The 26,669-nt window shown below is 45.3% G+C and overlaps 2 protein-coding genes across 9 annotated transcripts in view; one reads left to right on the top strand and one right to left on the bottom strand.

The window, feature by feature from the left end:
- Positions 1-12,069, top strand: part of ripk1l (receptor (TNFRSF)-interacting serine-threonine kinase 1, like) — a 70,502-nt gene extending 58,433 nt beyond the window's left edge. For 3 of the 4 annotated variants that reach the window (XM_043719458.1, XM_043719461.1, XM_043719463.1), the window contains one exon: positions 11,703-12,069. The gene's annotated coding sequence lies outside the window, so the exon portion shown is untranslated. Of the gene's footprint in view, positions 1-1,520; positions 2,681-11,702 lie in introns of those variants that run through there. The other variant, XM_043719459.1, reaches the window with a different exon arrangement.
- Positions 4,507-26,669, bottom strand: part of LOC122564496 (serpin B6-like) — a 39,659-nt gene continuing 17,496 nt past the window's right edge. For 3 of the 5 annotated variants that reach the window (XM_043719464.1, XM_043719467.1, XM_043719465.1), the window contains exons 2-7: positions 21,145-21,314; positions 14,438-14,575; positions 11,680-11,797; positions 9,393-9,535; positions 9,137-9,292; positions 4,507-5,258 (exon numbers count right to left, since the gene is read on the bottom strand). In XM_043719464.1, coding sequence (XP_043575399.1) covers positions 4,854-5,258; positions 9,137-9,292; positions 9,393-9,535; positions 11,680-11,797; positions 14,438-14,575; positions 21,145-21,314 — 1,130 coding nt within the window. In that variant the 3' untranslated portion in view covers positions 4,507-4,853. Of the gene's footprint in view, positions 5,259-9,136; positions 9,293-9,392; positions 9,536-11,679; positions 11,798-14,437; positions 14,576-21,144; positions 21,315-23,259; positions 23,277-26,669 lie in introns of those variants that run through there. The other 2 variants (XM_043719466.1, XM_043719468.1) reach the window with 2 other exon arrangements.

Consider the following 26,669-nt stretch of genomic DNA (forward strand, 5'->3'; position numbering starts at 1 on the left):
TATCACCCTCACCTTATCACCCTCACCTTAACCTCCTTCCACCTATCGCATTTCCAATGCCCCTCCCCCAAGTCCCTCCTCCCTACCTTTTTATCTTAGCCTGCTTGGCACACTTTCCTCATTCCTGAAGAAGGGCTCATGCCCAAAACGTCAATTCTCCTGCTCCTTGGATGCTGCCTGACCTGCTGCGCTTAACTGTTTGCATGCCAAGCAACCTTGTTAATGAGAAGAAAAAGCTTCACAAAAAAACCTTTTGGATTTCAGAGCTTCACAAAAAAACCTTTTGGATTTCAGAGCTTTTCGGATTTTGGAACTTCGGATAAAGGATAGTCTATCTGTAATTGTTTCAGAAGAGATACAGGACACTTGCCTTTATTAGTCGTGGCATAGATTATAAGAGCAGGGAAGTTCTGTTGGAGCTGCACAGGACTTTGTTTAGGCCACAGCTGGAGCACTGTGTGCAGTTCTGGTCACCGTACTATAGGAAGGATGGGATTGCACTGGAAGGGACGCAGAGGAGATTCACCACAATGTTGCCTGGGATGGGGCAGGTCAGATATGAAGGATAGGCTCAGGTTGTTTACTCAGAGCAGAGAAGGTTGACAGTGGACCTGACTGAGGTGTGTAAGTTAATGAGGGGCATGGACAGGATGGATAGAAAGCAGGAGCATAATTTTAAGGTGAAGGGCAGGAGATATAGTGGGGATTTGAGGGAAAATATTTTCACCCAGATGGTGGTGAGGACCTGGAATGCACTGCCTGGGAGGTAGTAAAGGCAGAAAACCTCACAGCTTTTAAGAAGTTCCTGGAAGAGCACTTGAGAATAATCAAGGCTATGGGGCAAGTGCTGTAATATGGGATTAATGTAGACAAATTGGTGTAGACCCGATGAGCTGAACAGCTGTTCTGTGCTATATGACACAGGCGACTGACTGTGTGGAGTTTGCACGTTCTCCCCGTGTCTGCGTGGGTTTCCTCCGGGTGCTCCGGTTTCCTCCCACAGTCCAAAAATGTGCAGATCGGGTGAATTGGCCATGCTAAATTGCCTGTAGTGTTAGGTAAGGGGTAAATGTAGAGGTATGGGTGGGTTGCGCTTCGGCGGGGCGGTGTGGACTTGTTGGGCCGAAGGGCCTGTTTCCACACTGTAAGTAATCTAATCTAATCTAATCTAAATGACTCTCACTCTCACTCTCACTCTCTCTCTTAATATATTCCTCGTTCACTCACTGCCCTGTTCCCTGAGTGAGACAGAGCAACAACAGGAACACAATAATGGTATCAACAGTGACGTTAAGCAACATCAATTTCTTATTTGAGTGCAGGTTGTGAGGAGATTGTATTTACTTTGAAATTGTACCAAGGCCTCATCCCTCATTTTCTCTGTAATTTTCTCCAGTCCCACCACCCTCAAAGATCTGCTCACTCTATTCTAAAAACTTGAGCATCCCTGTTTTTAACTGTTGTATCATTGGAGGCCCCGCGCTATAGAATTCCTTCTCTGCTTCTCTTTCCTCCTTTAGGACAATCAACAAAAATCCTCCCACTCATGTTCGAAAATCCTGTGAAGTGCCTTCAGATATTTTTACTACATTCAGGGTGTTATATAAGTGCTTATTGCGGGATGGCTGCTGGTATGGTCATGGAATACATTAAGACTTGCCTTGCTGGTTCAGTGTCAAAACCCTTGAAGGTATTCAGCTTTTAATAGCTCTTTGGATCCTGAACTTTTACGGTGTTTGGCTTTGATATGGAGAAATGGTGAATAGTTTGATCTATTGTATAGAGGTGGAAGTGTATATCAAGAATGTGAATGTCATTTTGTATTTGAGCAGTGGCCTGACCCATGAAAATATGGGGAGGTGACACTCTGACTCATCATGGGCAGTGCAAATTCTGGGCTGTTCATCAATGTTCGGTACTTACTGGCGTTTGAAGTTAGTGTGGGCCTGACTTTGAGCACAGCCTCTTCCCTCAGCCTACACAGGCCAGACGACAAGCATCTTGACTCCACCCCCCCTCCAGGATTGAGGTCTAAGCTGTGGGCTTCATTGGCAGCAGCAGTCCTCAGGCCTAGACCTGGGAATTGGGGGGAGAAGGAGTTGGCGTTAGTCCTGCTCCTGGTTTCACGGATTTTTTTGAAAAAGTAATCTAAATTGTCATCAGAACCAGATTATTAAAGCGTTAAAAAATGAGCAGAAGTGGGTCTTTCAATCCCTTTGCCATTCAATAAGGTCATGGCTATAATTTCTGCTTCAGTGCCACTGGAGAATCCTGCATTGTTCATCCATGTCTGTTATCGGACAATCTGCGCTTTACTGGCGCACCAACAGGTTTTAGGTCTTGAGGAATATTTCCCTTTTATAGACCCTTGACAGATGATCCCTGTGAATTTAGTAATGGGACATAGCTATTTTCTCAATAGCTAGCCAAAGCACTTATAACTACAAGTGTGCTGTCTCCTTACCCTTTCATAAATGACGCAATGGGTATGTCTCTCATATTCTGTCCCATTTATGAAAGGAAAAGATTGCGTGTTAGCAGGAAACCTGCCCGTAGCAGTTTAAAGATTATTGTGTGGGATAGCCAGGCCAAAAGGCTATCTTGCTTTCTAGTTCTTCCTCCCCAACACATTTTTCAAAAAAGAAATTAATTACTGTTAGGAAGTTCCATGTCTTTCTTGTATTTCCAACACATTCTTGGCTGGTCTCCAGAGTTCTCGCTTAAATAAACCTGAGCCCTTTCAAAAGTCTGCAGCCTGTGTCCAAACTTGTACCAAGTACTGTTCAGCCCTGGTCTCACTCACCTACATGGGTTCCTACTAAACAGCAACTTGGTTTTATAACTCTCAACCTAGTTTTCAAATCCCTCCATGTTGCTGTCCCCCTCTGTATCTCTCTCTAATCTCCTCCAGGATCTAATCTCCCACTTCTGGCCCCTTGACAATTCCCCAATGTTAATGGCTCCAATGTTGGCTTAAGCACTTGAACTTTTGCCCCGAACCCCACTGCTTCCTTTCCCTCCTCTAAAAGACCTCCTGAAATCAACCTCTTTGATCAAACTTTTCATCATCTGACCGAATATCTCATGCAGCTCAGTGACCAGTCTTGCTGCAGTTACATAGTGTCTTGGTGCATATTGTGCACAATTCAGACTTTCCCACCCAAGTAATATCCTATCCTTTCAGAAGCAGAGCAATGAAAATTCATTAATCTGCTTCTTGGGAAGAGGTGGAGGAGAAATTAAATTGAATGGGCTTGTACACTCTTTCTTGAATGTGGAGCTTTGAGAGGTGATCACTTTGAAACGCGCAACATTCTGAAAGGGCAGAGAGAGATCGATCCCCTAGCTTACTGATAAGGTAGTGGCCAGAGTGAGAATTGAAATGCTAACGTCTGAAATTGTTCACCCCCATAGAACTTTGAATGATCAACTATTGAGTGCATTTAAGACTGAGATCTGTAGAATTCTGGATTCTAACTGAATCAAGGGTTGGGTTGGGAGAGCTGACCTTGAAGATCAGCCATGATCCTATGGAATGGTGCAGTAAGACTGAGAGACTGATTGATTGATTGATTGATTGATTGGTACACCCTGCTTCTATTTCTTGTGGTAACCACATGAACTGATATTATTGTGTATTATGTATATATACTATTAATCAAGTCATTGGAATTTTTTTTAACAGTCACTGAATTCTAGATGGTTTTGTTCAAAATGTAATTGTTTGAAATACTTAAACATTTTAATGTGATATTTTATTACTTGATAAAATTAATTGATTTACACAGTAAAAACATACATTACTTACATTCTAACATGAAGACAGCTTTGAAGAGTTTCTCTCTGTTCTAGTTTGGATGGGTTAAAGTTTTACTCTCGTTTTGTGCAGATGGTTATTTAATTGGTCACAATCATCATAGAGCCATACAGATGGAAACACATCCTTTGATCCAACCAGTCCATGCAGAACACAATCCCAAACTAAACTAGTCCCATCTGGCCAATATCCCTCCAAACCTTTCCTCTTCATGTACTTATCCAAATGTCTTTTAAAAGTCGTAAGTGTACCCACATCCACCACTTCCTCAGGAAGTTCATTCCACATGCGAACCACTCTGTGTATAAAAAAAAAAATGCCTCTCATGTCTTTTTTAGACCTCTCTCCTATCACCTTAAAAATATGCCCCCTAGTCTTGAAATCCACCATCCTAGAGAAAAGACAACTACACTAATCTGATCTATACTCATGATTTTATAAAGCTAAACCACAGAAAAAGGCCCTTTGGCCCATTCGGTTTGCACCACCTGACTATTCTAATTCCATTTTCCAGCACTTGGCCCATTGCCTTGTACAGCAGGTCAAGCAGATGACGAGTCCTGACTGAAACGTCGACTCTCCTGCTTCTCTGATGCTGCTTGACTTGCTGTGCTTTCTCTGACCTGAAACATCGACTCTCCCGTTCCTCTGAGACTGCTTGACCTGCTGTTCTTTTTCCAGCTCCACATTTTATCGAATCTGATTTTCCAGCATCTGCCATCCTCACTAATCTCCGTAGCCTTGTATGCTTTGGCATTGTAACAGCACATCTAAACACTTCTAAAGGTTATGAATATTTCTGCCTCTACCACCCTTATAGGCTGCATCATGATGTCCCAACTCCTATCAAACAAGCTGAGTAAGATTATGTGCAATTTAATAGCAAACTGAAATAACATATTTATCAGCCACTGTAAATGAACTTGTTTATAAATGATGTAAGATCTGATATTAACACAGACTTCGGTGCGTGGAACATTACAGCAAGTAGTTTTGAGTATTGGATGTTTTCTAGGGGGACATGTAAAAATTCTGGCTACGGCGATGAGAACTGGCCCAAAAATAAGGTGCTTTGAGTTTTATTGTGCCTGATGTAAAAGAGGAAAGGATGATCTGCTATAAATTCATCAACAGAGCTGAAACATCGAAACGACATGGTGGCCTCTGTGCTGGCTGCTGCTTCACTCCCTTCTTCATTCACTTCTACAAAGGACTTGTGAACGACATTGGACAAAGACAGGGCACATGTCCCTGTCATTCCCGAGAAATTGGCGCTTGTCCCATCGAAGGCCTCCGGCATTCCCATGGCAGAAAGCGTGGCCCTCAGGTCATAGCTTCCTTCCAGCTTGAATCTGGGCAGGTGGACAAGTGTTTCTGAAGGATCCAGGTTTTCCTCATTGGTCCATTTCGATAGATTGTCATACGTCAAACTCTTCAGCAGCTAGAAACGGAAAACAAATCGGCGCGATTAGAAATAAGGCAAGGGAAATATATTTCTGGTGGTGGGGTCCGTTTGTTGGTGGCGGAGAATAATGCGATATATATGGAGGTTGGTGGGGTGGAAGGTGAGCATCAGGAGGTTTCTTTCCTTTTTGTGTTTGGAGGTGTGGGGTTCGAGGATAGAGGTGCGGGAGTTGGAAGAGATGTGCTGGAAGGCATCATCAACCATGTGGAAGGGGAAATTGTGGTCTTTGAAGGCGGAGGCCATCTGATGTCTTCTGCGGTGGAACTGGTCCTCCTGGGAGCATATGCAGCAGAGGCGGAGGAATTGGGAATAAGGGATAGCATTTTTACAGGAGGCAGGGTGGGAGGAGGTGTAGTCCAGGCAGCTGTGGAGTCGTTGGGTTTGTAGAAAATATCAGTGTTGAGTCGGTCACCTTTGATGGAGATTGAGAGGTCCAGGAAGGAGAGGGAGGTGTCTGAGATGGTGCAGATGAATATGTCAGGGTGGAATGTGTTGGTGAAGTTGATGAACTGTCGAACTTCCTCGTGGGAGTACGAGGTGGCACCAATGCAGTCATCAATGCTCCAGATGAAAAGGGTAGCCATGGGCACCCGCACTGGCCCCAGCTATGCCTACCTCTTTGTCAGCTACTTGGAATAGTCTATCTTCCGCAGCTACATTGGCACCATTCGCCACCTCTTCCTCCGCTACATTGATGACTGCATCGATGCCACTTCATGCTCCCACAAGGAGGTTGAACAGTTCATCAACTTCACCAACACATTCCACCCCGACCTTAAATTCACCTGGACCATCTCTGACGCCTCCCTCCCCTTCCTGGACCTCTCCATCTCCATCAACTGTGACCAACTCAGCACTGATTATTTTCCACAAACCACCAACTCCCACAGCCACCTGGACTACACCTCCTCCCACCCTGCCTCCTGTAAAAATGCCATCCCTTATTCCCAATTCCTCTGCCTCTGTCACATCTGCTCCCAGGAGAACCAATTCCACCACAGAACACAATAGGTTATATTAGATTCTCTACAGTGTGGAAACAGGCCCTTCGGCCCAAATGTCCACACCGCCCCTCCGAAGAGAAACCCACCCAAACCCATTCCCTACCCTATATTTACCCCTGACTAACACACCTAACACTGTGGGCAATTTAGCATGGCCAATTCACTTGACCTGCACATCTTTGGATTGTGGGAGGAAACCGGAGTACGAGGAGGAAACCCACGCAGACACAGGGAGAATGTGCAAACTCCACACAGACAAGCGGGAATCGAACCCAGGACCGGATGCTGTGAGGCAGCAGTGCTAACCACTGAGCCACCGTGCCGCTCATAAGATGGCCTCCTTCTTGAAAGACTGCAATTTCCCCTCTCACGTAGTTGATGATGCCCTCCAGTGCATCTCATCCACTTCCCACACCTCCACCCTCGAACCCCATCCCTCTAACTGCAACAACGATAGAACCGCCCTGGTCCTCAACTTCCAGCCCACCAACCTCCATATACATCACATCATCCTCCGCCATTTTTGCCACCTACAAATGGACCCCACCAGCAGAGATATATTTCCCTCCCCACCCTATTCCCTTCGTGACTACGTCATCAGGTCCACGCCCCCAACAACCCACCCTCCCCTCCCGGTACCTTCCCCTGCCACTGCAAGAATTTCAAAACCTGCACCCACACCTTTCCCCTCACCTCGGTCAAAGGCCCCAAAGGAGCCTTCCACATCCATCAAAGTTTCACCTGCACTTTCATACACGTCATTTATTGTATCCATTGCTCCCGATGCGGTCTCCTTTATATTGGGGAGACTGGATGCCTACTCGCAGAGCGCTTCAGAGAACATCTCCAGGACAACCCCACCATCCCATGGCCGAAATCTTCAACTCCCACTCCCATTCCGCTGAGAACATGCAGGTTCTGGGCCTCCTCCATCATCACTCTCTTACCACCCGACAGCTGGATGAAGAACACCTCATCTTCCGCCTCGGGACCCTCCAACCCCATGGCATCAATGTGGATTTCACCTGTTTCTTCATTTCCCCTCCCCCCAGTTCCAACCTTCCAGCTCAGCATTGCCCTCATGACCTGTCCTACATGACAATCTTCCTTCTGACCTATCCACTTCACTCTCCCCTCCGACCGATCACTTTTATCCCCACAACTTCACAACAAAGGACTACCTCTATTCCTGATGAAGGGCTTTTGCCCGAAACGTCGATTTTCCTGGTCCTCAGATGCTGCCTGACCTGCTGTGCCTTTCCAGCACCACTCTAATCTAGACCATTACCCCACCTCCTTCCACCTCCTGCACTCTCAGCTACCTTCCCCCCAGCCCTATCCCCTTCCCATTTAACTTCTACCCCCGAGGCTCCCAGCCTCATTCCTGAAGAAGGCCTTTTGCCCGAAATGTCGATTTTCTTGCTTCTCAGATGCTGTCTGACCCACTGTGCTTTTCCAGTACCTCACTCACAATTAGAAATAATGTGGCCTTTTACAGGACTAGCGTGGCTCAGTAGATCAGTAGATCCTGCCTCACAGCACCGGGGACCTGGGTTCGATCCTACTCTCGGGCAACTGTCTGTCTGTGAAATTTGCACATTCTCCCAGTGTCTGCAGGTGCTCCGACATCCTCCCACAATCCAAACTTCTGCAAGTTAGGTAAATTGCCCAGAGTGTCCAGGGATTGTAGGCTGGGGGGGGGTTAGCTGTGAGAAATGCAGGAATCGGGTGAATGTGGGTGGGATGCTCTTCAGAGGGCAGGTGAGGACTCGATGGGCCAAATGGCCTGCCTACATACTGTAGGGATTCTTATGATTTTAACTCCACTCTGTGGAAACGCTGGCCTTCCTTACATTTAAAAACATTCCTTCCATTCCTTTCAGCTCAGAGTGCACAATGTGACAATAACCCTCCAGCAGAAATGTTTTAAACATCTGCTTATATTACAGGGATCTGTTTAAATTACAGTCACACAAGAAACATTACCCTGTAAAATATGAAGGATTGCGACAGAATCAGTCAGGTGACATTGGAATTTATTCCTTCCTTCCTCTTGTTTGAGAATAAGACAAAGTTGCGTCTAATGCGATGAGAATAAATGCTGAGAATTTGTGATTTTTGAAGCAATCTGTTCAGAGATGTTACTACACACCTTTGGAGATGTGGCACTTGAATCTGAGTCTCTGGGCTACAACTATGCCACAAAGTCCTGTACTTGGAGTTTTATTGGCTCCCCCCGCCTCCCAGTGAGGATGTGTGCTCACACTTTCCTTTTCCTCAAGAAAAGGCCCGACGGGAGATGAAGAAAATGTTTCTACGTTATCGGATTCTTCCTTCATTTTGTCAGTCAAAATGCTCTTTTTTTTTCATATAACTTCACAACAAACCACAAAAACGTAGGAAGATGTCAAATGCACGCTCACACACACACTCGCAAACACTCACTCACTCACTCGCTCTTGCCCTTATTTTGACTTTGCTGCCACAGTTAAGACTCTCCAAGGCGCCTCCAGTAGCACCTTCCAAACCTGCCAGAAGGACAAGGGCACATGGGGAGACCAACATCTGTAACTGCCTTTCCAAGGCACACATGCCATCCTGAATTGGAACTTTGTCTCTGTCTCACCATTGTCAATGGCTTAAACAGTCCTGGAAGCCACAGTGGGCGGACCTGTGATACAGCAGCTCATCATCACCAGGGTAATTTAGATTTACTTAATATTGTCACTTGTACCTAGGTACAGTGAAAAATGAACAATGTTGTCATATTCCCATGCCATCTTGGATTTTAATTAGGAACAGGCAATAGATATTGGCCTCTCATCCCAGGAATGAATTGAAAAATATTACCTTTTCTAATCCGCTGATTTCATCAGGTAACAGGATGATCATACTCAGCTCCTCCTGAAGGTAAGGCAGCTCCAGGATATTCGTTGCAACCTCCTCAATGTATGCTGTGTTAAATATTCCCGTCTGACACATCATTTTCACTAGTTTAGATTCATTCTGACAAAATGATTTTTTTTTTAAAAAAAGACTCCCATTAGTAATTAACAATAATAAATTCAAAACTTTGCCAGAATACGTTTCTGTCAGAGGACAGTACCTCGGTGACACTGAATGGCATTTCCTTGGTATTATCTTCATCAAATTTCTTCTCCCAATTGCCTTTAAAGTAGATGGCATTCGCAAGTACAAGCTTTGAATTTGCATCGAGTGTGCCTTGAGCTAACAAGTCCTGGATCTTACCTAAAATTACATAAAGTAAACATATATTATCTTTAAAGTATGTTTGAAAAGTTTTTGCGGCACAGAAACTGGCCATTCAGCCCATTGAGTCTATGTCAGTACTCGTGGTTTACATGAGCCTGCTTCTGTGCCTCCATCAAACCCTGGCTTTCTACTTCTTGTGTATTTCTCTACCTTACACTGTTTGTCTCTATTATTCTTTGTAGCAGCGAGTTGTACGTTCTAAACACTCTCCTGATAAAGAAGATTCTCCTGAATTCCCTATTGCTTAATAACTCTCTTATAGACCCACTCTGATCTCATTCACAAACGGAAACACTGTGTCTATGTTAATTATATCTAATCTTGAATGCCTCAAACAAATCACGGCTCTCTCTCCTTTTTTAAAAAGAAAAATGTAATTTTCTATCTCATGGTGAACGCAGCCTCTCTGTTATGCTATCATTCTCAAAGCCTTTTCAGCATCTCCTCCATTGCCTCTGGTTCCTATTTGAGATGAGAGATCAGAACAGTTGACAGTACTCCACAGTGTGGTCTAACCATGTTTGACCTGACTGCCTTATCTTTCCATTCTCTGCTTCTTAAAACACATCCCTATGCTTTGTTTACTTCTTTCAAGGCCTCATTGACCTGCATGACTTTGGTCAGTGATCTGTCTATCTAAATACTTGGATTCCACTGCAGCTGTACTCACCTCTGATACTTAGAACACAACTGCAATTGAATGAACATGGCTGGGACTTGACAGTGGGTTTAGGAGCCCCTTTGTAACTGAAGTGGCTTTCTGTTCAACCCGAGTTGGTGTCCCGTGTGGAGAAACTGGGCAGGCTGATATGCTGAGTCTGTCAGACGGGTAGCATTTCTAGTCAGACTGGCTGAACTGTGTTTCAGTTGCTGTAGTTTCAGAAATGGAAGGGAAAGCAGATATGTTCCAGGAGGTGGAATGTGGAAATGCACAGCTGCAATGCGATCTGGCTCAGGACACCTAGCTGAGCCTCTCTCTCTGAGCTGGGAATTACAGCTCCCCAGAATCCCCCTCCCTCCTCCAACTTCCTTCAGGCTGGTACAAACCCATCCAACCAGAGGTGCCTCTCCCGGTCCCTGTCGGAAGTGCAGTGCAGAGCTGCTGCTGGAAAGCCAGGTAGTGTGGCTGAGGCAATTGACATCCCAGACCAATGACGAGTTTCAAGAGGTTGGCCATCACCAAACACCTTCAACGTTCACTCCCTCCCTCACTAGCACACAGTAACAGCAGTATGTACCAGCTCCAAGCTGCACTGCAGGAACTCAGCCCCAGGATCCTTTGGCAGCACCTTCCAAACTCATGACCACTTCCACCTGGAAGGACAAGGGCAGCAGATACACCATCCAACCTACTGACAATCGTGACTTGGAAATATATTGCCGTCCCTTACTGTCACTGAGTCAACATTGTGGAGCTCCCTTGTTAACGGTATTCCACCCAATAAACTGCAGTGATTCAAGAAGGAAAGCAATGCAGAGAGGGGTGGCCTTGCCAGTAACACCCACATCCAGTGAATGAATTAAAAACACAAACAGCGAAAGCAATCTCTCAGAAGGGTTTCCAGCCTCTCATTTAGTCAGGGCTGAAGCTTCACTGCCTGCCCGTCTACCAGCTTCACAGAAGGTGGGGGGGGGGGGGGAGTTCATACTGCTCTGCTTTCACCTGGGGGACCCTCGAGAGTTACAGACAGCTGCAGAAATATACTGCGGTAAAGCCAGAAAGCTGGGTGCAACTCGAAGGACGTGAGCTGCCCGACAGTCAGACTGCAAACCCAGCTGGGTCAAGCCTGCTCGTGGGTGAGACAATGGTGGGTTCTTGACTCAAGCATCACTCTGTGGGGCTTCACCCACTCTTTCTCCAAATCCTTTTCCTCCCAGACCACCATACCACACTAGCGTGGACCTGAACACAACTCCACTTAAATTTCTGTCTTCTGTTTCCAACGTGACCGTTGTATTCTTTCTGCCAAAGTGTATATAATCCTTTTCTTCAGAGGAAATAAATGATAAATCCATAATGCAATTGACTGGAAGGTTTGAGGACTGTTTAGTCACTGTCCATTGATACACTGACACACTCATTAACTTTACTGACTGAATATAATAAATAGACAGTTTACCTTCTGTCTGCCCCTCCACCCAGGCATTGATGTGGACTCTGGCCTCCTCTGATTGTTCAGCAAAATCAACAGCAGTGAGTTCTGCCTGAAAGAACTTTGACATGGATTCGAGATACTCCTGTAAAACCAACACACAATGGACAGAGAGGAGGAGTCAGCAAGCAGACTGAAGAAAAACTGAAAACGTGCAACACCGTATCTCGGTTCGGTGTCAGGATCCTGTGAGCATGTGCCCAGGATAAGATAAACAGCCTTACTTTACATTTTGACATTCCATGTGAATTATAATTAAATATGCTTGCACCATACTCAACTCACTTAGAAAAGGATTGCTGGATATATTTGTGACATTATAGACTAATGCAGTAACTGTAGATTTTAACTTGTGCCAGTAGGGATTTGCAAAACATTTGCAATAAAATTAGATTTTTATTGCAACGATTTTTCCTTTCATCCCCAACCTTTGTCATTCCATCCCTCTCCTGCCACCCCCACTTCCCTTCAGATTGATCTCTTTTCTCACTATCTCCCTGCGTCCCACCAACACCACCTCAGTCTCCTCTCTCCCCCCCCCCCCCCCCACTCACTCCGCCTTCTCTTTCATGACACACATCCCTGCTCATTATGTTTTATGCACAAAACTGAAGTTTGGGAGGGGGGCATCTGACTGCAAATGAATTTTGCTGCTCTGATCGCCATCCTTAAACAAATTAGGCAGATTTGAAAACTGAAACTTGTTAAACCCATTTGGTTGAAAGGTTTATCGAAGCTGCGGCTTTGTGCCAGGTACAGTCCATGTTTAAACGAACAATAGTGAGTTCCTCACTCCATTGGCTAGATTTCATGATGGCAACACCAGCTGTTGGCCAATTGGAGTGTACGGAATCTGCTGTACTTCAGCGCCTCCCAGGAGGTGCTGGCTTCTACTGGTATAGCACCCACCCAGGATGGGTGGATCATGACTAGATTCCAGGCCATGTTGGTTGCGACAGGGAGGGAGAGAGAGTAGGACCCAGAGGTGGGGGGAAATGTGTCAAAGTCATGTTAATGATAATGGTCTACAGTAGTCCCCCTCCAGTACTCGTGAGGGATACGTTCCAAGACCAACCGTGGAAGCCTGACACTGCGGAGAGGTGTGAACCCGTTCATTTAAGTGGGAAATTTACCTTCCCAGCAGCCCCCTGGTTCTGGAAGGATCCCTGTAATATATTCGGGTCTCAGTGAACAATTCCGCAGGTACAGGAGTCACCCTGTACTAAGCGATCGATCCTCAGCGATTGATCACTCTGTGAGTTAGTTCATTTAAAACAGTAAAACATGTTCCAAGTTCGGAAGCAGAGTTCACAATAAACCAGCTGACCCCCTGGGTGCGCAGTTCACAGACCCACACCAGCCAGGCAGAATTGTGAACTTTGGATACATGCAGCCAAATGACATCCTCTCTCTTAAAGTCTCAGTCCACATTCAACTGACATCAAGGTTGGCTCTCAGCAGTTTCCAGAGATAGAGTCTGAATCAGGCACTGAATACCTTTGAGAAAGTGAGGACTGCAGATGCTGGAGATCAGAGCTGAAAAATGCGTTGCTGGAAAAGCGCAGCAGGTCAGGCAGCATCCAAGGAGCAGGAGAATCGACGTTTCAGGCATAAGCCCTTCTTCAGGAATGAGGAGGGTGTGCCAAGCAGGCTAAGATAAAAGGTAAGGAGGAGGGACTTGGGGGAGGGGCGTTGGGAATGCCATAGGTGGAAGGAGGTTAAGGTGAGGGTGATAGGCCGGAGAGGGGGTGGGGGTGGAGAGGTCAGGAAGAAGATTGCAGGTCAAGAAGGCGGTGCTGAGTCCGAGGGTTGGGACTGAGAAAAGGTGAGGGGAGGGGAAATGAGGAAGCTGGGGTTCCTAGGCAGAAGATGAGGCACTCTTCCTCCAGGCGTCGTGTTGCCATGGTCTGGCGATGGAGGAGACCAAGGACCTGCATGTCCTTGGCAGAGTGGGAGGGGGAGTTAAAGTGTTCAGCCACGGAGTGGTTGGGTTGATTGATGCGGGTGTCCCAGAAGTGTTCTCTGAAACGTTCCGCAAGTAGGCGGCCTGTCTCCCCAATTTAGAGGAGGCCACATCGGGTGCAGCGGATGCAGTAAATGATGTGTGTGGAGGTGCAGGTGAATTTGTGACGTATATGGAAGGATCCCTTGGGGCCTTGGAGGGAAGTGAGGGGGGAGGTGTGGGCGCAAGTTTTGCATTTCTTACGGTTGCAGTGACCCTCTGCCACCCAGTCACCCCCACCACCCCCAGGAAGTGGTGCGCAATGCAGCCCCACAGGGATTAGCTTTGTGCTCCCTGCATGGCAAGTCACCTGTTGCCCTGTGGGTAAATTGGCAGCAGTTTGTGTTGGCTGTTGACAGGCTATGTGGGTTAACCATTGGAAACGCAGAGTTACGGGGATAGGGTGATGGGGGTTGGTTCTGGGTGGGATGCTTTCGGAGGGTTGGTATTGACTCGATGGACCAAATGGCCTGCTTTCACATGAGGGACTCTATGAATTTGCATAGAGCAAGCTGCTACGAATAAGAATGTGATAATGATCTGATAAACTGTTTTTATGACATTGAGGGAGAGATAAATATTGGCCAGCACAGTGGGATAACTCCCCAAAAGCATCCACCCTGGCCTCGATTTAACGTCTTTCCTGAATCTCTCAAAATGAGATTTAACGGAACAACTGAAAACCATCCCTTTCTGATCTAATGGCCACCTACTGCATCTTACATGGTGCAAGTTGATGCTTTTATCTCTGTACAGGCCATTTGCCACCTTCAGAAGACAAGCACCGCCAAGATTCTTCATATCCGCCTGCAATTTCTGGAATCCAGCGTGAACATCTCCAACATCACCAAAATGCAGCACCTGCAAACAAGAACATGCATAACTATCATCTCTAAAACGTAGAACGTTTCCATTCCTGCATTTCATAAACTTCCAAAAATGTGATGTTGCTTTTGTTATTTAACAGAGATGAGACGTCCCCATACTGATATTGTAAAATTGAGACAGGAATTGCTGGAGAAGCTCAGCAGGTCTGGCAGCATCTGCTGAAGAGTCATTGGACTTGAAATGCTAACTCTGCTAGATACTGCTAGACCTGCCAGCAATTTCTGTCTCCATTTCACATCTCCAGCATCCACAGTTCTTTAAGTTATTGAAGATTGAGTACTGTTTCCATTGTGCACTTAGAGGGAGGGCACTTATTACACAGTGCTAGTGTCCGTACCTCTGAGTCAGGAGGCTTGGGTTCAAGTTGTGCCTGCTCCAGAGGTGTACAATAAAATCTCTCTGAACGGATTAGAAAAATAGGTTGAACATTCAGATTTCACCTTCAGAAACTGAACAACGACATCCTACGCTTGTAAAAGTGGTGTCAACAATGTAAAACATCCTGAAAACAGACAATCAATTTTTCAATGTATAATTTCAGTTACATCACACTGCAAATTTTTGCTATAAATTCTGTTACGATCGACCCCTCCACTATCACCTGATGAAGGAGCGTCGCTCCGAAAGCTAGTGTGCTTCCAATTAAACCTATTGGACTATAACCTGGTGTTGTGTGATTTTTAACTTTGTACACCCCAGTCCAACACCAGCATCTCCAAACAGTGGACCCAGCACTGATCCTTGTGGCGTACCGCTGGTCATAGTTCTCCAGTCTAAACAATAAGCCACTACCACCACCCTCTGTTTCCTACTATCAAGCCAATTTTGTAACCAATTGACTAGCCCTCCCTGGATCCCATGTGATTTAACCAAACTAACCCGTCCACCATATCGAAGACCTGTTGTACTCCACATCTGTCTTCATTTATCTTGTTTGTCACCCTTTCAAAAAACGTAATCAAGTTTGTGAGACACAATTTCTCACACACAAAGCCATGGTGATTATCCCTCATCAGTCCTTCTCTCTCCAAATGCATGTAGATCCTATCTCACAGAATCCCCTCCAGCAACCAACTCACCATTGATGTAAATCTCACCAATTTAGCACAATGTTAGCCACTCTTCAGTCTTCTGGCACCTCACCAGTGACTATCAATTATATAAATATCTGCTAGGGGCCTCGCAATCTCTTCCCTAGCTTCCCAAATGTCTTGGGATACACTTGATTAGGTCCTGGGTAATTAGCTGCCTTCACATTTTTTAAGACCTCCACCACCACCTCTTCTGTAATGTCGACTCTTTACAAGACATGACTACTTAATTCCTTGAGTTCCCTCGGTCCCAAGTCATTCTCCCCAGTAAATACTGATGCAAAGTATTTGTTTAGAATCTTGCCCATCTCATGTGGTTCCGCACATAGATGGCCTTGTGATCTTTAAGGGGCCATGTACTCTCACTAGTTACTCTTTTGCCCTTAATATGTTTATAGAATCAATTTGGATTCTCCTTAACCTTATCTGCCAACGCTATCTCATGTCCCCTTTTTGTACTCCTGATTTCCCTCTTAAGTATACTCCTACTGCCCTGGTACTCAAGGGATTCACTTGATCCCAGCTGTCTATACCTGACTTTTTCATGAAGAATATGGAATGAGTTCCTGGTGCTTCCACTCTCCATGAAGAAACCTACTGGAAACAGCGTGGAGGGACAGACTTAATCTGCACATGGAGAGGCAGAGATTAGTCAAGGACAGTCAGCATGGTTTTGATAAAGGGGAGGTCATGTCTGACCAACTGGATTGAATTTTCTAAAGATGTGACCAGGTGTGGATATGAGGGCAATGCTTTTGATGTCTTCTAATTGGACTTCAGTAAGACCTTTATTAAGATCACACATGGGAGACCGATAACAAAGGTAAGAGCCCATGGGATCCAAGGAAATTTGGCAAATTGGATCCACAATTGGCCGATTGGTCGGAAGCAGAAGGTGATGGTTGACCAGTGTTTTTCTGACTGGATGTATGTGTCTAGTGGAATCCCACAAGGGTCAGTGTTGGGGCCCTTGCTGTTTCAGTTTATATAAAATATTTAGACTTGAAAATAGAAGGAATAAAACTGGGGATGCTGAATATCTTTGTCTTAACAAAGACAGAAATTGTTGCTGAAAACCAGCAGCTCTGGTAGCATATGTGGGAAGAAAGCAGCATTCTGATGGGAATCACTGCACTCGAAACATTAACTCTGTTTCTCTGTCCACAGATGCTGCCAGACCTGCTAAGTTTCACCAGCAAGTTCTGTTTTTGATGTTGAATACAGAAGGGTTGATCAGCAAGTTCGCTGACTGTACATAAATTGTTGGTACATAGTGAGGAGGATAGTTTTAGATTACAAGAGGTTGTAGACAGGCTGGTCAGATTGGCTGATCAGCTGTGAATGGATTTCCATTTGGATAAATGTGAGGTGATGCACTTGAGCAGGACAAACAAGGCAAGGGAATATATGGTGAACAAAAGGGCCCTGGGAAGCACCAATGATCAGGGGGAACTTGGTTAGCATGCCCACTGATCTGTTAAAGTTGGAGAAGAGGTTAAAAAGCAATATGATAATGATATTCCTGTCTTTATTAGTTGACACATAGAATTTAAGAGCAGGGGGGCTATTGCTGGAACTGCATACAACATTAGTTTGGCCACAGCTGGAGTACTGTGTGCAGTTCTGGAATCCATGTTATAAGAGGGATGTGATAGCAGTGGAGATTCACCAGGATGTTACCTGGGCTGGAAAGTTTCAATTACAGAGAGAGTTGTTGTCCTTAGAGCAGAGGAGATTGAGAGGGGACATGACTGAGATGTATAAAATTATAAGAGACACAGATAGGGTAGACAGGAAGATACTTTCCCCCTTAAAGAAGGGATCAGTGACCGGGGCATTGATTTAAGGGAAGGGGCAGAAGGTTTAGAGGAGATGTGAGGGAAAAAACTTTATCAGCTGGAGGGTGGATCTCACTGCCTGTCAAGGTGGTATAGACAGAAACCCTCATAACATTTAAGTGTTTATATGTGCAAACGTTTTGCCAAGGCATACAAGGCTATGGGCCAAGTGTTCAAAATGGGATTAGGTGATTGTTTTTGGTTGGCCAAGGGGCCTTTTTTCTGTGATGTAGATCTCTAATAACCTCCCAGCATTAATGAGAATACTGATATGGAGTTGGGTCAACATTAAAAGGCACTTGGATTGAGCTCATATTGTGCTGGGGTTCTGAATAAATCTTGCTGCTTCATTTCACAAGGCGGTACCCAAATAGACTAGAAAAGGTTTGAGTTTTCATGACTATAACATTTGATAAAGTTGAATCACAAAAATCCCATGGAAAATGACAAAAAAAAACTCACGCAAAAACCAGCAAGACAACTTCACACTAACCACGTAAATGTGAATGTCGAGGGAGATTAATCATTCACATTGTTGAAGCACTTTTTGCAGGCTCACTTAGCTCACTTACCTGACTGACCTGGAATGCATATCAAAACAAAAGAAGCAGCAAATTCTACCCAAATTGCAGCCCTCAGCTTGTTTTCCAGGGCTGCCACATCACCTTTCTTGATCCTGACACCTCTCCTTCTGCACGACAGCTTCTGACAATTCCCTAGTGCTACTACATCCTACAGCACCATATCTCCCAACTGCAACACTGCGGCTTGACAAAACATGCACAGTGCATTCATTTAAAGACTTTCATATGGGAAGCATTACTCCCAAAGCATTACTCAGTAAATTGGGACAGGATGGATGGGCCAGAAGACCACTTCTGTCCGCCATTGACAGTCTGTCTGATGCCAGAATTGCAAACGGTCACCTTGAACTTGAGACTGCGATTGGGGAGAGGGTTAAATTTGAGCAGGAGGGAATGGAATGCAGGAGTACAAGGACAAGCAATTAGTCAGATCACAAGGGACCATAGGTATCTCTCTTCATTGGGGGAAGAAAAAGAGAGGGATAATGGGTTATATATAGCATGTGAGCTACTCTGGAAGCATGGGGCTATATGAGGAGGCTGCCCTCTCTGGAGACTGAACATATGCAGTTGGCTTAATTCTGCATTTCACTAACACCATCTACCCCATTCAGTTAATTAAGCCCTGTCCCAACCCTCAAACTGTAAAGGTAACTCCCCCAGTATTCCCAGTGTTTATCGGAGTTGTAACACACTAATAGAGGAAGGACATGATCACAGTAGAGAGGGTGTTGTCTGAACTGGAGGGAGTCTGCTATGAAGAGAGATTGGATAGACTGGGGTTGTTTTCCTTAGAGCAGAGAATACGGAGAGGGAAATCTGATTGCAATCTATAAGATTATCAGGGCATAAATAGGAAGAAACTTTTTCCCTTAGAAGATGAATCAATAACCAGGGGGCATGGATTTAAGGGCAGGAGGTTTCGAGGGGATTTGAGGAATAATATTTTTCACTCAGAGGGTGGTACCTGGAACTCACAGCATGCTGGAAGCAGGAACAGTCATAACATTTGAACTGCCATACAAACGGGCCAAGTGCTATAAAATGGGACAGTTATAGGCACAATGGGTCGAAGGATCTCTCTGTGCTGTAAAACCTCCATGATTTGTTCTTTGGTCTCGTGCTTGGTTTGAAATTAAAAATCTTGACAATATTTTTCCAATTTATCGGAAATAAAAACTCTGTGGTGGGAAAACTGGCCACCAATTCCGTTACGCATTGTTCTCAGCCGTCTTTCAACAGAATGAGGTTTTCAAATCCCCAAGCACCCCATAATGTAGTGAGCAGTTGCATGTGACGGTTATTCCTCAGGAAGTGTGTGTATTCTGAAAAGCCCCTTTTAAACAGAGCACTTTCATATTGACGATAATACCATGATTTAAGGGCTGGGGGTGGGGTGGGGCAGGGGGTGGAGGTGGTTGATTACTAATTCATTTGAGGAAGGGGTCCTTCAGTAAAAGAGGATCATTACACCTTTCAGTTCTCTGCAGCAAAGTGGGTACAACACAAAGCCACAATAATTTCTGTTTCAAACATGTGAATTCAGAATTGAGGAAACCATTAAATTTACTCATTCTCCTTTTCACAAATGAATCTTTGTTTCCAACCAAAATGATAATTCTCAATATGAAGATGTGCTACGTATCAAGAATGTTTTCATAATGATTTTAATAAAACAGAGAGGCCATTAGTGGTACATTTTAACCAGATCTTGATACTGAAGTGAACGGCCCAGATAAAGCCAAATATTTGGCCGTGTACTACACTCTTATGAAAGATTTTCTCAGCTTTTCACAAATATCTGAGGGTTAATAGTAATAGCGATGATAATATAACAATGGAAACTTGTCACAGTCTCATCAGTGAATCTCCAGAAGGAACCAGGATTTAACTAGACCAAGGTCAGATTGTTCCTCTTTATTTTAGCAAGTATATCCTAAATCTGCAACAAATCAATTGATCATATTTCCACCTTATGCTGCTTCTGCTGTTTTAAAAACTTCCAGACAGAAATGGAAACTTACTCATGAACAGTAGAATCATAGAATCCCAACAGTGTGGAACCAGGCCATTCGGCCCACCAAGTCCACACCAATCCTCTGAAGGTCATCCTACCCAAACTCAACCCCTTGCCCTATCCCTGGGACCCTGGCTAATCCACCTATTCCCGCACATCCCTGAACTGCAGGAGGAAACTGGAGCACCCAGAGGAAACCCATGCAGACACAGGGACAGCATAGAACACAAGCACGATTTTCCAAGGATGGAATCGAACCCAGGTCACTGGTACTGTGACGCAGCAGTGCTAACCACTAAGCCACCATGCTGTCCAAATGCCCAAGGCCAGACAAGTAAAACATCCCATGGCCTCCCAGATTGTTTTTTAACATATCTTCATATCTTGTATACATTGCAGCTCACATGAGGGAATGGTGGCATAGTGTTAAAATCACTGGACTAGTAGCGCAGAGGCCTAGATTGACACTCTGGGGTTCAAATCCTAGCTCGGCAGCCAGTGGAATTTAAATTCAATTAATAAATATAAAATTGGAAGGGACGATGACAAAATTCTGGTTCTCCAGTGCCCTTTCTTGGACTGGCCTATGTTAGATGCTAGATCCACAGCAATGTGTTAACTCTTAACTACACTCTGAAATGGCCCTAAACAAGTCACTCAGGTCAAGAGAAGTTAGGAATGGGGAATAAATGTTGACCTTTAACGAAAAGCACACGCCGTAAAGAATAAACAGAAACCTCTTCCCCAGCCCATGGGATCTCCTGAGGAAAGATCTAAAAAAAACCCAGGCCATTTGGGGGTTAGGGAAATTCCTGTTCCACTTACACATTGAAACTGATTGCAACTGATTCCCCTGCAATACCTATCCATTCTGTACACACAAATCATAAGGAGGTACTGGGAGGGAATGCATGAGAAACAGAGGTAGAGATGGATAGATAAAGGGACAATATTGTCAGACATTGAACTGTGTGAATTATCTGGACCAGCAAAGGCCATTCATTACACGTACCTTAGCCATCTGCTGGTTCGTGCTGCCTTTAGCACCAAGGAACACCATAGCCAGAGCCGTTGATATACTTAATGGGGAAAAAAAAACATTCTCAGTTCTCTTCTTTTCACAGAGCTTCAGGCAGAGGTCAAGCGCAAAGCAATTATTTGCAACGGTCAGAACATCCATCACTAGAAAAGGAAGAGAAAATAATAATTTATGTCAAACTGGTCAGCACATCTATGCTCACTCAAACGTTACAGCAGCCCAATGGCAGTGATGAAGGTAGGATCAGGGGTCTATGAAACACTATCCATGGCCTTCCCACGACTTTTCTGCCCTCTCTCTGAATTGCTTCTCATTGTACATTGGAAGGGAGCTGTCAGTTTACATTGGGCGGGGGGCGCGGACTCTGCCCAGCCTTCACATTCCAATTAATCCAAAGGCTTCATTCCACTTCAGTTTGAGCCAGGCCGGCGAAGGGAGGTGTGGGCAGCTGCCAGGATAAGAAGTGGAGGGTGAACTCCTTTGTAGGTTAGTGGTGGTACCCCCCCCACCCCCTCCATCGAACCCCAAGGTCATGGGTCATGGATGAGCACTTGAAATGTCAAAACATTCATGCTGGGAAGTGGGGTGAGATAGCTCGTTTGATGGGACAAAGGGCATCTTCTATGTATATGCCTCTACTGTATATTGCTAACTTTAATGCTGTACCACCCCTGGCCTCACACACCCAGCTCCAGCCACTAACCACCTCTCTTCCACTGTGGGGCTCTGTCCTCCATTCCCAGCTGATATTCGGAACCGAGGGGGCTTGGTCATTTCCCCACCTTCAGGACTGGCTGTAATCTCACACACAGACTGCCAGTTGACCCTGGCAATGCCATGTCTACACAGTGGCCAGCCAGCCAGTCCCAATGGGGGTGGGATCTGCTCTCTCGATGGGGGTGGAGGTTTTGACCTTAGACCATTAAACGCTGCCAGCGGTGTAACATGCCCATGAGGAATCTGGCTACTGGCCGGGCAGTCAGCTAACTTTTCGATAAGGGGTATTAAGCGTTCAGTAAAATCCCACCCTCGGAACCTGCAACATTTGAAACAAACATTAGAGTCACTTTAGGAGTAGCTTTCAAGCCTGTCTCTTAGATAGTAACCTGGCAGAGCAGATACCCACTTGACCTATGTGACAATATCATCGATACCCTCCAGGACAAAGCCATCGGCGTGACTGGCATTATATCCACCACCTTAAACCTTCATGCCCTTCACCATCAGCACACGTTGGCCACAGGGTGTACCATCTACAAAGCTCATTGGTGGCAAGTTGCTGCAATCATTCAATAGCACCTTCTGAACCCACAACCTCCACCAGCATAAGCATGCGCACACCAGCACCTCCAAGTTCCCATCCAATCCACACACTATCCTGACTTAGAACTATGCCGTCCATCCATCACTGCCAATCGGGGTCACAATCCTGGAACACCCTCCCTATAAGCTTTTCGGAATGTGCATTAAACTCTGCTCCTGCCAGCAGCACCTACATCCTGTAAATCAATGAAAGGAAGGATTAAATAAATAGAATGAAATTTGCTCTCGAGGAATGATTACCAGAGTAGCACAGTGGTCATTGTTGAAACTTACTCTCCATTTCCAACTTTTTAAATATGTAGTAAGAAATCAAGATGAGACCATAAGCACAGGCTCCAGGGTTGAAACAGAAGAAAAATAATTATTTGTTGGCAAAAAAGTTCAGATTGCAAGAATTTTAAGTTTTTAGAAAGAAGTAAGACTGGGAAAGTGTGCAGTTCCATGACTTAGTCAGTTAGATTTACCAGCTATGAGATTTAGAGATGTAGGAGACAGACAAAGCATTCCCTTCTGCACTGAAAATGTCCTCCAGTATCTGTTACCAGCTGCAGATCTCTCCTTATAGTCTGACTCCAGTTCAGCTCTTTGTCTGTCATCCAACACAGTGTGATGAATGAGCTGCAGTGACCAAATTCAGGTGTTGGGAACAAGCCATGGAACCTAAGCCAGTTCTGAGCACTCTCCTACCTCAGTGTAGGGTGTAAGGTAACACTGGTGTACGCCGTAGAATCCTTCAAAGACGCTTGGTATGAAAAGCACCCTTACCTGGCAGGTTTCACAACCAAATGGCAGACAGCACATTTGCATGTAGAACCTTTGTCTTATTTAAGCTTGTCGTTGTTCTAATTTTTTTTTCAAGCTAGTTACAAGCTTCATGTGACGGTCTTTGTGGCTTTCTAGATGTTAATGGAAATACCGAGAGAGCTGAAATCCTTTGCGATGTCAACTTGCATTTTATTGATATAAACATCTGGGGTTCGTTGGTGGTTTCCCATCGTTATTTTTGAATGCTGTCTTGATGTTTATAGTTAGCACAACTCTCCTGGCTCTGTTTCATTTCTAGTGTTGAGGGGTTGGATGATAATGAAGTTGAGACACAGTTGAAAACAGAAAAACTGGCACCTGTCTCTGGTTGTACAGCACCAAATGGGCACAGCAGCAGTGGCTAATGTTGGAACCCATACCCCCTGTCCAGAGGGGGTCCAAATGCCATTGGACAACAACAGGGCTTACACTGTTAATGGTATGGCCCTGGGGAGTGCTGTCACACAGAGAGACCTAATGGCTGAGGTACATAGTTCCTTGAAAGTGGCACCACAGTTAGACAAGAAGATGTTTTGCTCACTTGCCTTCATTGCTCAGACCATCGGGTATCAGAGTTGGCATGTGATGTTGAGGTTGTACAGGATGTTGGTGAAGCTGCTTTTGGAGTACTGTGTACAGTTCTGGCTGCCCTGATACAGGAAAGATCTTATCAAATTGGAAAAAGGTGCAGAAAAGATTTACCAGGATGTTACTGGGTCTGGGGCATTTGAGTTATAAGGAGAGACCGGATAGGCTGGGACATTTTTCCCTGAAGAGTAGAAGGTTGAGAACCTTATAGAACCTTATAAAGGTTTATAAAATCATGAGGGGCAAAGATAAGGTGAATAGCAATGATCTCTTCCCTCAGGTGGGGAAGTTCAGAATTAGACGGCATAGGTTAAGGTGAGAGGAGAAAGAATTAAAAGGTACCCAAGGGGCAAAGTTTTTACACTGAGGGTGGTTCGTACATGGAATGAATAAGCAGAGGAAGTGGTGGATTAAATACCGTTACAACATTTAAAAGACATTTGGAAAAGTACATGAATAGGAAAGGTTTAGAGGGATATGGGCCAAACACAGGCAAATGGGACTAGTTTAGTTTGGGAAACCAGGCTGGGGTGGATGAGATGAACCAAAGGGTCTGTTTCTGTGCTGTATGACTCTGCGTTCCCATTTTGTGTTGTCGACGCTGTTGGGCAGTGGCTTAAAACGGTTTCAGGGACCCCAGGCGGGCATCTGATTCAATTCTGGCTCGGTGAACTTTCCGTGCCCACTTGGGTTCTCAGATGGCAGCCAAAAGGTGTTTTTACAATAGACCCAAAAAGTAATTACCATGCTGCCAGGAATACTCCACGCAACTCCACTGATACATCAATCGTACCCTCTCACCATCCCACAATGCCTAGGGCAGTTGTCAGGACATGGCCAGCAAGGCAAGCAACTCAAAACTAGTTTCTACAGCTGCCCATCGAGTTACAGCAGATTGTCAACCACTCACCTCTCCTTAACATTAATGACGTCCAAGACCACATTTCAGAGCACCCTTCTCATACCCCAAAGTGCCAACAGAGCTCGAACTCACTTGCTCCTTAAAACCTTGATTTCAAAGTGGAAAGAGATTTAAGGAGGAGGAGGAAGAGAGTATGGCTTCTACAGCAGAGAAAGGATAATGCTGCCTAAGGCTATTAGCACTTGAAAGGGTTAGCTGATGTCACAAGATGAGCTCTGCCCATTGAGATGAAACAACTGTTCTTCGGAGAAACAAACTGGTTCTCAAAGTGTCTTATGAATTGTTCGTGTGTTAGTCAGTCATTATTCTGAGTGTTAATGCATGTCACCAAAGTCAAACTCTTAAATTGAACCGACATAACGCAAGAAACCATCATGATTCACAGGTGTACTGTAACTAGTGACTTATTAACATGTGATACACATATTTCCTGTTCATCAACTTACATTCAACCTAAAAAAAAGTATGGATATCCTTCCCCACATGGTCACCCAGACTCTCACCAAGAGGAAGGATTGGTGGCAGTAAATCTACATGAGATAGCCAAGAAGGTACGTGACATTGTAAAGATGACAGTACTTGGACCAAAAAGTTGTAAAAATAGCAAATTATTTAGGTTAACAAGTGAAGCTGTCCTTGCAGGTTACGACCTATCTAGAGATATGTATGTGGTTATGCAATCTGAAGTGACTTTTCCTTGTCAGTTCACCACGTTGCCCACATAACTGTGTCACCGCCTTAGCTGAGTAGGCCCAGCAACATCTCGGTCACAACTGACAAGTTCCCAGCCACAGATGCACTCGCTCAATGTTGGACGATATTAGTCAGGTAGTAGACCATTCTGAAACATGTCTCTGTGTTTACTCAGCTCTGAAACTGCTTCCTCACGAACACTTTTTTTTAATTTCAAAAATATACTTTATTCATAAAATACTTTGATGGTCTGTACAGCTTCCAACCTCATAGTCTGGGAACCCCGCACTGCCTGGTTCTACCTCCTTCCCAAGATCCACAAGCCTGACCACCCTGGCCGACCCATTGTCTCAGCATGCTCCTGCCCCACTGAACTCATCGGCACCTACCTCGACACTGTCCTATCCCCCCTAGTCCAGGAACTCCCCACATACGTTCGAGACACCACCCACGCCCTCCACCTCCTCCAAGACTTCCGTTTCCCCGGCCCCCAACGCCTCATCTTCACCATGGATATCCAATCCCTCTACACCTCCATCCGCCATAATCAGGGCCTCTAAGCCCTCCGTTTTTTCCTCTCCAGACGTCCCAACAGTACCCTTCCACCGACACTCTCATTCGCTTGGCCGAACTGGTCCTCACCCTTAACAAATTCTCCTTTGAATCCTCCCACTTCCTCCAGACCAAAGGGGTAGCACACGTATGGGCCCCAGCTATGCCTGTATCTTTGTTGGCTACGTAGAACAGTTGATCTTCCGTAATTACACCAGCACCACTCCCCACCTCTTCCTCCGCTACATTAATGACTGCATTGGCGCCACCTCGTGCTCCCGCGAGGAGGTTGAGCAATTCATCAACTTCACCAACACATTCCACCCTGACCTTAAATTTACCTGGACCATCTCCGACACCTGGCTCCCCTTCCTGGACCTCTCCATCTCCATCAGTAACGACCGACTTGACACTGACATCTTCTACAAACCCACCAACTCCCACAGCTACCTGGATTACACCACTTCCCACCCTACCTCTTGCAAAAATGCCATCCCGTATTCCCAATTCCTCCGCCGTATCTGCTCCCAGGAGGACCAGTCCCACCACAGAACACACCAGATGGCCTCCTTCTTTAGAGACCGCAATTTCCCTTCCCAAGTGGTTAAAGATGCCC

Source organism: Chiloscyllium plagiosum, chromosome 29, assembly GCF_004010195.1.
Source record: "Chiloscyllium plagiosum isolate BGI_BamShark_2017 chromosome 29, ASM401019v2, whole genome shotgun sequence".
Classification (NCBI taxonomy): Eukaryota; Metazoa; Chordata; class Chondrichthyes; order Orectolobiformes; family Hemiscylliidae; genus Chiloscyllium; species Chiloscyllium plagiosum.